Genomic DNA, 15,386 nt, shown 5'->3' on the forward strand with positions numbered 1-15,386 from the left:
GCAGTATACCTAAGATAACCTATGCTAAAAAATTTATCGCAATGTTTTAATGAAGGATATTCTTTATATATTTATGCAGTTTTCTACTAAAACAATAATATTCATGTACACGTAGTTGTAACACGACGCACACGTATTGCCTATATACAGGCTTGTCTCTCCGTCTACAAAGCGTTTTAGTTCGACTTGTTCCAGAGCAAAATATAATTCGTGACACATGTTCGGGCCGATGAAATTGACGTTCTTGATATCAAATTCAATTTACGGAAAGATACATGCTGAGTTTGAATGTTTGATACCCTGTAACTATTGGTCAATACTCTTAATAGTAGAATAAAATAAAATAACGCTTCCTACTTCAATCAATATTTATTCCAATTTACAATATCACGTAAACTTAGGGATTGTTCACATTTTGGTAACAGCTCTATGGCACCCTCAAAGCATAGAATGGGGGGCTGCTCACTCCTTCAAATATTATCACGTATAACCTCGTTGACGGCAACGCCGTTACTAAATTCGTTATTTCGCTTGTTACTGTAGGCAACAACCTTAACCGATCTGTCCAGTCGCCATTTTCTCCACAAGTTCCGCACACAGTATCCAACTGCCAGCACCAGAATGATGCACAGTATTCCCACCAGGAAGCCAACCATCCCGATCAGGTGGCTCAGTTCGGTTTCCATTCCTTGCATCTTGCGGCCGCTCAGCTCCAGCAGGAATTGAGTGTGATTATTCAGGCCGCGCATGTTGTAGTACAGGGCGTACATGAAGTAGGTCATACTGCGGCCCAAATTTTTAACCACATTCAGATCTCGCCTGACATGGTTCAGTGTGTAGTCCGGGTCGAACGTTTCCTGCACGGCGGAATCGGCCACGTGGCTGCCGTTGATGTAGCAGTCTCGCGGATCGGTTGTCGTGTGGATGCGGGTCTGGTTCAAATAGGCTAACAGTTTATCGAAGTAGGAACAGTTCCAGCGATTGAACGAGAGAGATATCATTTCCAGATAGGGGAAATGTGTCGCCATATGTTCGTAGTCGATCAATTCCTGCAGGAAGTTGAAGTTCAAACTCACGTATTGAAGTGATTTCAGTTTGGATAGGTGGCTTATGTTCAGGTGAACAAAACCATTCTGCGACAGATCTAGATTCAGCAACGAATCCGAAGCAAGCAGACCGTCCATGTTGTCTTCAGTGAGACTGCAATTTTGCAATCGCAGCGTTGTTAACGTTGGAATGTTCCGAATGGAATATTTTAGATTGTAGTCGAATTTCGAAACGTTGTTAGATGATATGTCCAAGTATTCCAATTGATTCATTTCGTGTAAACCAACAATGTTATCCAAATAGTTGTGTGATAGATCAACATGCTGAGCAGAACTAAACTGAAATAGGTCCGCATCCTGGATTTGGTTGTGATGTGCTTCCAACGCTCGTAAATTGTATGTACGGTTTACAGACAGGATTCTAATTTGGTTGTTATCAATCTTCAGTAGACCGATTTCCTTCGCTTCGATATAGGGCATCCGACGAAGTTGATTGAACGACAGATCCAATTCGAACAGTTCTTCCACCATAGCGAGAGCATCGAAGAGGCTGGACGGAATATAAAGTAGCTGATTGTTGTCCAGATGGATCGATGACAGATGATCATTGAAATGAAACTGATGCTCGTTCAATGTAATTAGACAGTTCTCTCGTAAATTAAGTGATTCCAATCCGTACAGACGGTTGAATGCTTCTAGCTCGATCGAATGGATTAAATTGAAGGACAAATCCAAATCCATTAATCGAATCAAAGAACCGAAGGTTAAATTATGTATCGTTGTGATGCGATTATAGGACAGGTTCAACATTTCCAGTGAATAAAATTTAAGAAACGTCAGTTCATTGATCGTATCGAGGTTATTATAGGACATATCCAGTTCGTACACATCGTATCCTTCGCCGACAATACTGCTCAGATGCCAATGCACTTCACTAAATCCTTGTTGGGAGAGATTGATTTCCGTTTGGTTCTCCTTCAGATTTAGTACGTCCTCCGTTAGAATCCCGTTCCAGTTGGGAGAACTACGGTACTTTTCCATAAGCGTCCGATGACGATCGCTTTTCGTGCTGCCACATACATCGGTTGCCACGTGCCCAATGCAGGTGCCTATCACTAACAGGAAAAGTGGTAACGCGATGCATGTGTCTATATGTCGAGATTGGAACCTGAAAAAAGGGAATGAGAATGAAAAAAATTAGATTACTTCTGGCATAATAGATAATTGGTTTGAATTGAACAATAAAAACAATTAATACAGTTAAAGACGACTAGTTTACTAATAAAGTTTAAAACAAATTATCGTTTAATTCGGTTTACGCACAATTTTTTTTGCTCAAAAGTTGTGAGAATATTATAATGCAATGATCAATGACCAATATCACAATATTTACAATGTTATGATTTGATTTTGTTTTTCCAAAAATGTTTACCTCCTCCAGCACATATTATCAACATGATATCACTCCCGATTCATTGAATCATTGAAAAAAGAAACATGAATCTATGCAGAATGAAATTGGCACAAACCTTTTATTATTTGTTACATGTATATGATCTTTCCAAAGTGTAGTTCTAACGAGCATGTTCATTTAGAATCCGCTGCTTTTACGTATCAAATACGCGGAGAAAAAGTATTTACCCCTTTTTCGTTTGGTAAAACGTCTTTGAAACATCTACTAACAACTAAAATATTCTCAAAACGTGCCTCCTTATAATATGAGTTATAATATAAAAAAGTTGTATTTTTTTATTTATTTCTTACAAAACATTTATCTGAATTTTTAAAGTCTTAATAAATGACTTGATAAATAAGTGATAGATATAAGATATTCGACCCTTTTTAGTTTCGTGGCGCATTTCTGCGTTGATTTATTGAAGTATAATTGTTCAACCATTGCGAAGGTCCTAATGCATGCGGTAATCGATTCCTGATAACCAAACGATGTGCAGCGGTAAGTAATTTGTAGCAAGCCAGTTGAACGGAGAGTTCGTTGAGAAGCGCGACAGTTCAGGAGAGACAAAAACGTCGGTAAATCAAATTGATCCATAAAAATAAAAATTGCTTGTTACCATTTTCGACGGCGCTCGAGTGAATCGATTCCGAGTAGACGACAGCGATCCGGATACGGTGGCTAGTTAACAGAGTCATGCCAGGGAAGTTCTTACTTACTTACTTAGGTGGCTTGCCGTCCTAAGACAAGGCTGGTGAACAAAGTTTCTCCATGTAATTCGGTAGCGGGCTACCGCTCTCCAATTCCTCGGACACCGTGTACTCACCACCAGATCTCGCTCCACCTGGTCTAACCATCTTGCTCGCTGCGCTCCTGGTCGTCTTGTTCCTACCGGATTTAAGGCGAACACCATCTTTGCAGGGTAGTTGTCGGGCATTCTTGCAACACGCCCTGCCCATCGTATCCGTCCAGCTTTAGCCACCTTCTGGATACTGGGTTCGCCATAGAGCTGTGCGAGTTTATGGTTCGTCCTCCGCCTCCATACTCCGTTCTCCTGTATGCCGCCGAAGATCGTTCTTAGCACTAGTCGTTCGAAAACTCCGACCACTCGCAGGTCCTCCTCGAGCATTGTCCATGTTTCATGCCCGTAGAGAACAACCGGTCTAATAAGCATCTTGTACAGGGTGCACTTTGTACGGAGACTTAGTCTGCTCGACCGCAATTGCTTGTGGAGCCCATCTTCTTCTTCTTCAGCAGCATAGAGCCGGGGTGGCTCGTGCTGTTTCAAGCACTCGTCTCCATTCAACTCGGTCTTGGGCCACTCGTCGCCAATTTCCTAGTCGTCTCAGAAGTCGCAAATCGCTTTCGACCTGGTCGAGCCATCGTGCACGTTGGGCCCCCCTGTTCCTGGTGCCGGTGGGGTTGTTGAAGAGGACCGTTTTCGTCGCACTGTCGTCCGGCATCCTTACGACGTGTCCGGCCCACCGTAGCCTGCTAACTTTCGCTAGATGTACGATGGGAGTCTCCCCAAGCAGTGCCTGTAGCTCGTGATTCATACGCCTCCGCCACTCTCCGCTTTCAGTTTGTACTCCGCCAAATATCGTCCGCAGCACTTTCCGCTCAAACACGGCAAGGGCGCGTATGTCCTCCGTAAGCAGCGTCACGGCTTCAAGTCCATAAAGAACTACCGGTCTAATAATGGTTTTGTACATTGTTAGCTTCGTGCGGCGGCGTATGCTTCCTGATCGTAGCGTTTTACGAAGGGCAAAGTAGGCCCGATTTCCCGCTTGGATGCGCCGCTGGATCTCCTTACTAGTGTTGTTGTCCGCGGTCACCAGCGATCCCAAATACACGAACTCTTCTACCACTTCTAGTTCGTCGCCGTCAACGGTTACCGTCCGTGGGAGGCGCGCATTTGTTTCCTTTGAGCCTCTTCCTTTCATGTATTTGGTCTTCGACGCATTTATTTTTAGCCCAATTCTCCTAGACTCCGCTTTCAGTCTGGCGTAGATTGCCTCCGCCGTCGCAAAGTTCCTGGCTATGATATCGAAGTCATCTGCAAAGCCTAGAAGTTGGCTACTCTTGGTAAAAATCGTGCCTCTCGTTTCAATGCCCGCTCGTCGGATCACCCCCTCAAGAGCGATGTTGAACAGCATGCAGGATAGACCGTCACCTTGTCTCAACCCTCGTCGCGTCTCGAAGGGACTCGAGAGTGTCCCAGAGATGCGTACGAAACACATCACTCGATCCAATGTAGCTCTGATCAGTCGCGTCAGTTTGTCCGGAAAACCGTATTCGTGCATTATCTGCCATAGCTTGTCTCGATCGACTGTATCGTATGCTGCTTTGAAATCGATAAAGATGTGATGCGTGGGCACGTTGTACTCCCGACATTTCTGCAAGATCTGTCGGATAGTAAACATTTGGTCCGTAGTTGCGCGAGCCCCCATGAAACCCGCCTGATAATTCCCTACGAAACCTTGTGCTATCGGTGACAGCCGGCGTAACAGGATCTGGGAGAGTACCTTGTAGGCGGCGTTTACCAACGTAATACCACGATAGTTGCAGCAGTCTAGCCGATCACCCTTTTTGTAGATGGGACAAACCACTCCTTCCATCCATTCCTCCGGTAGCTTTTCCTCCTCCCAAATCCTCGAAATAACCCAGTGTAGAGCCTTTGCTAGCGTTTCCCCGCCATGTTTATAAAGCTCTGCCGGTAGGCGGTCCTTCCCAGCGGCTTTATTGGTCTTCAGCAACCTGATTTCTCGTTTGACTTCTTGGAGATCAGGTGCTAGGACATCACTATCTTCCATGGGCGCTCCTAGGTTAATTTCCGTTCCGCCTCCTTCTGCGACTTCGCCATTGAGGTGTTCATCGAAGAACTGCTTCCACCTGTCGACCACCTCGCGCTCGTTTGTAATTAGATTCCCTCCCTCGTCCCTACACATGTCAGGTTTCGGTGTGTAGCCCTTCCGAGTTTGGTTCACCTTCTCATAAAACTTGCGCGTGTCATTAGCTCGGAATAGTTGTTCTAATTCTTCACGATCTCTGTCCTCCTTTTGGCGCTTTTTTCTCCTCAGGATCGTGGTCAACTGGTTCCTAGCTCGTCGGTACTTGGCCAGGTTCTCTCTAGTGGCAATACTTAGATAATTTTTCCAAGCGTTTTTTTTCTCCTCCACCGCTTGTTGGCATTCCCCATCAAACCAATCATTTTGTGTACTCCGAGGCTCAATACCTAGTGCCGCGGTTGCGGCCTCTCCGATGGCCGAGCGTATTCTGCCCCAACCGTCTTCGAGGTTTGAAGCACCTAACTCCTCGGAAGAAGGCAGTGCCTCATTCAGTACTCGCGCGTAGTTCTCGGCAGCTTGTGGGTTATCTAGCTGCCTGATGTTCAGCCGAGGAGGGCGGCTTTGACGTGTCCGGTATACGGTGGACAGCTTTGAGCGCACATGTACTGCTACTAGGTAATGGTCAGAATCAATATCCGCACCCCGACGGGAGCGTACGTTCGTGATGTTAGAGAAGAACCGGCCCTCTATGAGAACGTGGTCAATTTGGTTCATTGTACGTTGGTCAGGTGATCTCCAGGTGGCTTTGTGGATATCCTTGCGCGGGAAAAAGGTACTTCGGATCACCAGGCCTCGGGAAGCTGCGAAGTTTATACATCGTTGGCCGTTATCGTTTGTGTCGGTGTGCAGGCTATGGGGTCCTATCACCGGTCTATACATTTCTTCCCTACCGACCTGGGCGTTCATATCCCCGATGACGATCTTGATGTCCCGTGACGAGCAGCTGTCGTACGTAGCCTCCAGCCTCGCGTAGAACGCTTCTTTCTCATCGTCGGGTCTACCTTCGTGCGGGCAGTGCACGTTAATGATGCTATAATTGAAGAAACGGCCCTTTATCCTCAATACACACATTCTCTCGTTGATCGCCTTCCAATCTATCACGCGATCCTGCATTCCGCCCAGCACTACAAAGCCCGTTCCCAGTTCGTTGGTAGCGCCACCGCTCTGGTAAAACTGGGCCTTTCCGCCACGTATCTTCCATACCTTCTCTCCTTTGCGACAGATTTCCTGCAGAGCTACGATGCCGAGTTTGCGGGGTTCCAGCTGTTCAATCAGCACCCGCTCGCAACCTGCGAAATTTAGCGATCTGCAGTTCCAAGTCCCGAGTCTCCATTCGTCGTCCTTATTTCGTCGCCTAGGTCGATGCCGAATATTCCGCTCCGAATATGCTTGAATGTTGTTAGTTTGTGTTGTTTAGGTGTGTAGCCGTACTGGGGCAACACAACCGAGTCTCGTGATGGGGCTGCCATCTTATAGTGCCGAGACTCACTACCTCCTTCCCGGTTAGTATACGACCTTAGTTTCCACCGGGGTTGGTTACCCGATCTCCGCTAAGGTTGCTCGTATTCCGGCTGGTACCACGAGGAGGTCGGGATCGGAGTTGCTGGATAAGAGGCTAACGACCACTATGGGGTCTATATTCCGCATTATCTAGCCGTTTACCAGCTTGTGGAGCCCATAGTAAGCACGACTTCCGCTGATAATACGCCTCCGAATCTCACGACTGGTATCATTGTCCGCCGTTACCAGTGAGCCAAGGTAGACAAATTCATCGACTACCTCAAACTCATCGCCGTCGATCAATATACTACTGCCCAAGCGGTGTCGTTCGGCCTCGGTTCCGCTGGCCAGCATGTACTTTGTTTTAGACGTATTTACCTTTAACCCAATCTTTTCTGCTTCGCGCTTTAGTCTGGTGTACTGTTCAGCCACCGCCACAGATGTTCTGCCGATAATATCCATGTCATCGGCAAAGCAGACGAATTGACTAGATTTGTTGAATATCGTGCCCCGCGTGATGATATCCGCTCAGTTCATAACACCTTGTAGCGCTATGTTGAACAGCAGGTATGAAAGACCATCACCTTGACGAAGCCCGCTGTGTGATTCGAATGAACTTGACAATCCACCCGAAATCCGCACACAGCACTGTGTACCATCCATCGTAGATTTAATCAGTTCGAAGAGCTTCCTGGGGAAGCTGTTCTCGTCCATGATTTTCCATAGCTCTTTCCGGTCGATGGTATCAAATGCGGCTTTGAAGTTAACGAACAAATGATACGTTGGAACTCTGTATTCACGACCCTTTTGGAGGATTTGCCGCAGTGTAAATATTTGATCCGTTGTAAACCGAGCTTCGACGAAGCCGGCTTGATATGTTCCCACAAATCTATTCGCAATTGGTGATAGTCGGCGGAAAATGATTTAAGACAGTATAAAGTGCTGTATTGAGGGCTGCATTGAGAACGGTGATCGCTCGATAGTTCTCACAGTCCAACTTGTCGCCCTTTTTACAGATCGGGCAGATAACCCCATCTTTCCACTCCTCCGGTAGCTGCTCCGCATTCCAAATTCTAACAATTAGTCGGTGCAGACAAACGACCAGCTTTTCTGGTCCCACTTTAATAAGCTCCGCTCCGTTGCCATCTTTTCCAGCTAACTTGTTGTTCTTTAGCTGCATGATGGCCTCCTTAACTTCGCCTATCGTTGGGGCTGGCACCTCTTCCCCGTTGGTTGCACCGTCGAAATCGCTTTCCCCGCCGCCATGGTTCTCCGCCTGGGCGCCATTCAGGTGTTCGTCGAAGTGCTGCTTCCACCTATCGGTCACCTCACGATCGTCCGTCAGAATACTGCCAGTCTTATCCCGACATATTTCGGCTCGCGGCACAAAGCCTTTGTGGGATCCGATCAGTTTCTGGTAGAACTTTCGCGTTTCCTGAGAACGATGCAGCCGCTCCAACTCGGCATATTCCTGCTCTTCCAGGTAGCGCTTTTTCTCCCGAAAGATTTGGTTGCGCTGCACCTTCTTCTGTTTGTGTCTTTCCACATTCTGACGTGAGGCACTGTGCATCTTGGCCGCCCGCGCAGCGTTCTCCTATTCCATCACCTTTCTACAATCATCGTCAAACCAATCGTTCCGCTGATTCCGGGCCACATGCCCGATGGAGTTCTCCGCTACACTGCTGATGGCTGTTTTGATAGTGTTCCAACAGTCCTCGAGAGCGGCTTCGTCCAGCTCGTCCTCTTCCGGCAGTGCAGCTTCGAGTGAATGCGCGTAATTTGCGGCGACGTCTGGCTGATCTAACCGAGGCTGGCATCGGTACCGAATGTTGTTCACAACGGAGAGTCTTGGGCGCATCTTAACCATAACTAGGTAGTGGTCCGAGTCAACCCTAGCGCTTCGATAGGATCTGACGTCGATAATGTCTGAAAAGTGCCGACTGTCGATCAAAACGTGGTCGATCTGTTATTCTGTCTGATTTAGTGACCTCCATTATGCATTATGATGGATTCTGTGCTGGAAAAAGATACTACGTACGGCCATATTCTTGGAGGCGGCAAAGTCGATAAGTCTTAGGCCCATTTCATTGGTCCGCTGGTGTGCACTGAACCTTCCAATCACCGGTTTGTATTCCTCCTCCTGGCCGACCTGAGCATTGAAATCCCCGATGACGATCTTGATATCATGTTTTGGGCAGCGGTCGTATTCACTCTCCAACTGCGCGTAGAATTCATCCTTGTCGTCATCGGTACTTCTGAGGTGAGGGCTGTGCACGTTGATGATGCTTATATTGAAGAATCAGGCCTTGATTCTCAACCTGCACATTCGAGGATTGATTGGCCACCACCCAATCACCCGTTTCCGCATCTCGCCCATCACTATGAAAGCTGTACCCAGCTCGTGTGTGTTGCCGCAGCTCTGGTAGATGGTATGTCCATCTCTGAACGTACGTACCGTTGAGCTCTTCCAGCACACCTCCTGCAGCGCTACGACGTCGAACTTGCGGCTCTTCAATACGTCGGAGAGCACTCGAGTGCTCCCTTGGAAGTTGAGAGATCGGCAATTCCACGTCCCGAGTTTCCAATCCATAGTCCTTTTTCGTCGCGTGGGTCTATTCCGATTGTTCCAGTAAGAATATATTTGTTCTTCGTTCCGTGCTTTAGTATTTATCGTGGTGACGGCTTGCAAAGCCTGCTACACCGACCCCCTGTTTCGCCGGAGGCCCAACGAAGCTCGAAAGAGCCTCCTTTCCTGTCAGCATACGACCTTAGCTTCCACCGGGGTTGGTTACCCGATCTCCAGCAAAGTTGCTCGAATCCTGGCTGGTACCACGAGGAGGTAGGAATAGGAATTGCTGAATAAGAGGCTATGAACCACTGTAGGGTCTATTTTATGCCAACACGCGCACAAGGCACCGACGGTACGCATTATTCAGCCGTTTACCAGCCACAGCAGCACCAAGGAAATACAAATAAGCAAGTGTGCATAATTTGCTGGAAGGCATTTCATCAAAAGTGCACTCATTCTTTAGAACCTAATATTTTGACTAATGCAAGCCATACTATTGTTTCAAGTCGAACTGATCTTCAATGAACCGAAAACACAAGTTGGAATAATAATCGTATTTCATTTTTATTCACGGATAGATGTTGCTAAAAACTTTTCGATACAGCCCTTACAAGTGTTCGATGTCTGAGACTGAAATACGAGTTCTTAACCTTCTGTTACTCGCGTCAACTTTTGTAACACGGATACTCGCGCGTTGTATTTTGTACAACACTTTTAATCTCGGAATATCTCGGAATCCTGGCTATATAGAAAGTTACTGTCTTCAGCAAAGTTTATCAGTAGGTTAAGACCTTTCGTTTGGGGGATAGAAGTTATAAGTTTGTCACTAGGCGGCGCCAAAACCCGCTGTAAATTGTACATCTTACAATTGCGGTCATATACCAGTTGATGCATTCGGAAAGATCCTTTTATCGTTCCTAAATGATTCTATTGATTAAATTTTTTTCTAGCAGTTATCAAGTTTTCTTAGATATTTTAAACATAACACATCTCAGCACATAGAGTATAATAACATTTCTGCTGTTGGCATCTATGGCATCTGTGGTTAGAAAGTAGGGGTGATGTGATGTTTTGATTTACTTGGGCAAGATGTTTAGAAAGTTTTGCCTTTCTACTATATAAATATATAGTATAAAGGTATAGAAATCACTTGGAAAACCGGAAATGGAAAGAAGGTCCTGCGGGCCGAATGTTATATACCATTCGACTCAGTTTCGAAAACTGAGCATTTTCTGTGTGTGTGTATGTATGTGTGTGTGTGTGTGTATGTGTGTGTGTGTGTATGTGACGCTTTTAATCTCACTCACTTTTCTCGGAGATGGCTGGACCGATTTTAATGTTCTAAGTGTCAAATGAAAGGTCTAGGTGTCCCATTGGTCGCTATTGAATTTCATACTGATCGGACTTTTAGTTCAAAAGTTATGTATAAAAATACGAAAAATATGGGACTTCATTATCTCATAGGTCTCTTAACCGATTTGAACAAAATTGATTGCATATGAAAGAGGAGCCTTGCAAACCCTTAACTTCCAAATTTCATGACGATTGGAATTGTAGTTTGAAAGTTACATAAAGAAATGTGAAAAAATAGTATTTAAAACATATTTATGTAACATATAAGCATTAATTTAATGAAAAACATCACACATTTTATGATTATTTGAAAATTACTGCTGAAATCTATCAAACGAAACCGAGTTATTTAAAATCGGACGGCTCATTCAAAAGTTATTCAAACTTTAACACTTAAGCACCGTATATTAAACCGTTAAAACGTGTGAAATCAAAACATATCAATCAAATGTTGATTGTATTCAATGTATGAGATGTGTGTGATGTATGTGTGTATGTGTGTGTGTATGTATGTATGTATGTATGTATGTATGTATGTATGTATGTATGTATGTATGTATGTATGTATGTATGTATGTATGTATGTATGTATGTATGTATGTATGTATGTATGTGTGTATGTATGTATGTATGTATGTATGTATGTATGTATGTATGTGTGTATGTATGTATGTATGTATGTGATGACAATTTGCAATTTTAAAATTTGCAATGAAATTCAAGAAAAGTGAGAAACATGTCAATTGTCTAAAGTTTTTGAAGCCTCTTAGTGGAATACGAACTATGAAATTAAAGAAAAGAAAAAACTTTTACCGACTAAATTCCACTATTTAATATTTATTCGCGACAGATACGTATACGCTTTAAAATAAGACACTGATGAAGCCTGCACGTCGTAGACGAACTACGTATCTGTTGCAAATAAATATTAAATAGTGGGATTCAATCGAAAAGTTTTTTCTTCTCTTTGATTTCAGATTTCAATTGCCATTTTCTTCACTTGCTGTTACTCACAATTGTACAAGAAAAGCAAAAAGCGAAGAAAAGCAGTTTATTTAAGCATGTAGGTATAGTGGTGTATAGAATCAAAAATACTAGTGAGTTGATTTTTCCAAATAAATTTGTACAAACTCCAAACAAATTCTGAGCATCAATAGATGCTCTTTTCAATCAATAGATACTAGAGCTTAAAAATGTTATATGAAAAATAGGAAGTAAACGTTGCACGGTAGAAATTTTGTAAGATTTGTTTTCGTTAGTGATATTTTAAAGTACAGATGTCTTATGTCATGTATCATGTTTTAATAAATAAATCAAAAAAAGACAAGCACTGGGAATCATATCGATCGTATTTCCCATTCTCAAGCATGTTTATGGCGCAGCTTTGGCACTATTTTTCGACCTCATCTTGTTTTCCTAGCCCTCTAACATTGTAAAAACGATGCGATCAAGGTAATGACTATCTTTTCATGAAAGTACATTCAAAAGAAGCTTAAGTTTTGATTTTCATGCAAAAATAATTGTCTGAAGGAGCGCTAGCTAAGAAATAGTTCCATTTCTCGTTTTCATATCTAATGCTCTATTCAGTAATTTTTTTCTAATTCAGATATATTGCAAAATTGAAGCCAAGCAAACCAATAGTAAAATTTTGAGATCAATCATTTTGTTGTAGATATCCTTTTTCTTCAAAAGCGAAATGTAATAATAATTTTTCTGAACTCTTGTTTTTCAAAGATGCTAACTTTTGAATGCATGGTATTAATATCAAAATATCAAAAAATCTGCTATGAACTTCATATTGTCAATTCAAAACAAGTTTCGTATGTGGCTCTGAAGCCCGAAAGTTAAGGCCGTCTGTAGACCCGTTAGAGGGTTAATTTCTAATTTTCTATACATATTCATTCAAGTCTGTAAAAATTATCTCTTGTGTTTACATTATTTTTCTATAAATATTATAAACTAAATAAGGTGTTCATCAAGTAACACAAATGATGCTTACATGTATTTACGCACCCAAGGAAAGAAAATATAATTATTCTACACAATACGTTGTGAATTTTACTGGCAAATAAGGATTTTGAGGAATACGGAACGGATATTTAAAAATATAGTCTAATATAACATCTATACATCTACAATTAAGTTCCTGAGAAATTAAATAATGATTATTGTGGCAGTAGAAAGGCTAGGTCACGCCGCTAGGTGGATTAATTCGGGTTTTTTGCACAGTGATGACACATAGTGTGAAAATTGGATACTTCCGTTCATCAACCTAGCATTTTTGGTCCACTAAAACATTTTCTTAAAACAGGATCTTACAAAAAAAACAGATTCCGTAGATAGAACACATTCAGAAGACTAGCCCATACACTAGTGGCGTGAAGTCACGAAATTATGAACTTTTGCACACCTGCTGAATGACCATCAACTGCTGAATAACTTTGCTGTATACAGAAACCATTTTCCGTTATGAAGAAATAAGAGAAAATTCCAGTAGGGACCAAATGCGGTACCCCTCACACGTCGCTTGCATCGTTTCTGCGATTTCGGTTTATGCTCATCTATTTTACTGAACAGTTTAAAACATTAAGGTATTGATGTCATTTTGTTCATAATAAGTTTATTGAAGAATACATCTTGGTTTGACATCGATCTGTTACTTTAAAACAAAATGGCATTGTACAAAATACAACAGCGCGAGTAACGGAAGGTTAACGTCGACCATGAAAGGGTTCGAAGTTTGAATCAAAACTGAACTGTAACTTTTTAGTGGTTTTCAATGTAAAATAACATTATATCCTCATTTTTTAAATTTTCTCTCGAAAATAAATGAATTGTCATGCTATTAAACCATTTGTGTGGTAGAATAAAGATGTTTTCGAACATTTTACTTTGAAGACAGTTTCAGCATAGCTTTGAAGCACTGACGAACTGACATGACACATAGAAGAAAATTCTTCAAAAACCATCGTCCTAAACACATTTTGCTTGCACACTATCGCCCTCTGTTATGCATGTTGCGGAATAGCTTGCATTTGCAGGGTTTTATACTGTAGGTTTTTTACATTTACAGGGTTTTATACTGCAGGTTTTTTACATTTGTATGGTTTTATACTGAAAACTCAAAGCAACACTCGAGCGCCGCGGTGTGGCCATGTTGCGAAACATGTTTTTTTGAAAAAATAAGTGGTTTTTGAATGGACGATGGAATTAACGCGAGTGTCTCGTCTGTTTGTCTGTGTTTGAAGTTTGAACCAGAACGGTAATCTTCGAATTTTTAATAATTTATAACTTAAGCCTAGTATCCAGCTGAAAAGAAAATAGCTCAAGAAAAAATCCTGCTAATTACCGAAGAAATTTTGACAACTGCAAGGCAAGCAATTATCTGTCATTTTTTCTTGTGGTAATAATTGCGTCGGATATTATTCCGTACGGAAAAGTGGCGTTTCAATTTACTTGCATGTAAAACTGCGCCATCTGAAAGTAAAACAATATTTCTTGTGAGGTGCATACTGGTAAAGAAATCGCAAACGGAAAATCTTTTCTTTAGCATTTCTTGGCCTATCTTTTTGCCCATTTCTTTTCAGGTCGATACTAGGCTTTAGACTTTAGAATTAAGAGAATACAAAATACTCGTAAGGCCATTGCAAATTATTTTTCACGTTCGTCTCCCCTCTTTGAAATTAGCATTGAAAATCGGGAGCTAAAAAAAGGTGAAAAGTTGTTTTCTAGACTCAACCGCCTGTGTAACGTAGGACTACGTAAAGTTGATGCAATAAAATCCTGGTGCAGGTCACAAAAAGCCTGCGGTACTGTTCACCCGTTGTGATTCCTCAGAAATCTTCAGGCCAATCAGCAGATTTTTGGTATTTGCCTAGTTTATAATATGTACTAGCGCCTTACAGAAAATTAATCTCATTGGGTTTTGGGACTCCTAGGAAACTGCAGCCGGTAGATAGCATCACCTTTTTCTTTATTTGCGGGAAAGGGTATCTAGTTGATATAATAAGCAAGGATCCTGGTTAAAAAAACTATTTTGCTAAGCGAAGAAATGAATTTATTTAAAGTCCCATATTGCCCTTGAAAAGGCTGACTGACGATTCATAGAGCTTATTCTAAAACATTTATTTTGGGTAAGTGTACTTGGTAATAACCTTGGTAGCTTTTAGACAACCAGCTGATCCAATTCATTAGATGACAGTAAACCAATAGAGATCTAAAGCCCGCGAGAGGTAATCGTGAAGTACTTGTGGTAGAGAGTCATACCGGAAAACCTAGCGGCAGTGCATTTGAAGATAGATATCGTTGGTTAAACAGTTCATGCTGCTGATTGTTTATTGAAAAACCTAATTTAATCCACCTAGTGGTGAAAGGAACCTTTGTTATACCGTCTTACTTGCAATTTGAGATAGAAATCGACACGTTTGGTTTTCATGAAATTTTTGGAAATTGAATAAGTTTACAAAATTTGAAACAAATAGAAGCACTTATAAATTTTGATAGTTTCTTTTCTCATGAAATTGCTGAGTAAGTTGTTACTAATGAGGGTAAGTGCAAGTAAAAGTAAGTTGTAAGATGAAATATTATTGTTTAACATATACATTGCGTAGTAAAGG

General features: G+C 42.3%; 1 protein-coding gene across 1 annotated transcript in view; it reads right to left on the bottom strand.

Annotated features, from left to right (window-relative positions):
* Positions 1-358: 358 nt before the first annotated feature.
* The window catches only part of LOC128742146 (chaoptin-like), a 31,173-nt gene continuing 16,145 nt past the window's right edge, over positions 359-15,386 (bottom strand). The window contains exon 2 of the mRNA XM_053838381.1: positions 359-2,214. Within this exon, the coding sequence (XP_053694356.1) occupies positions 471-2,214 (1,744 nt within the window). The 3' untranslated portion in view covers positions 359-470. The remainder of the gene's footprint in view (positions 2,215-15,386) is intronic.

The sequence above is a fragment of the Sabethes cyaneus genome, chromosome 3 (genome assembly GCF_943734655.1).
Source record: "Sabethes cyaneus chromosome 3, idSabCyanKW18_F2, whole genome shotgun sequence".
NCBI lineage: Eukaryota > Metazoa > Arthropoda > Insecta > Diptera > Culicidae > Sabethes > Sabethes cyaneus.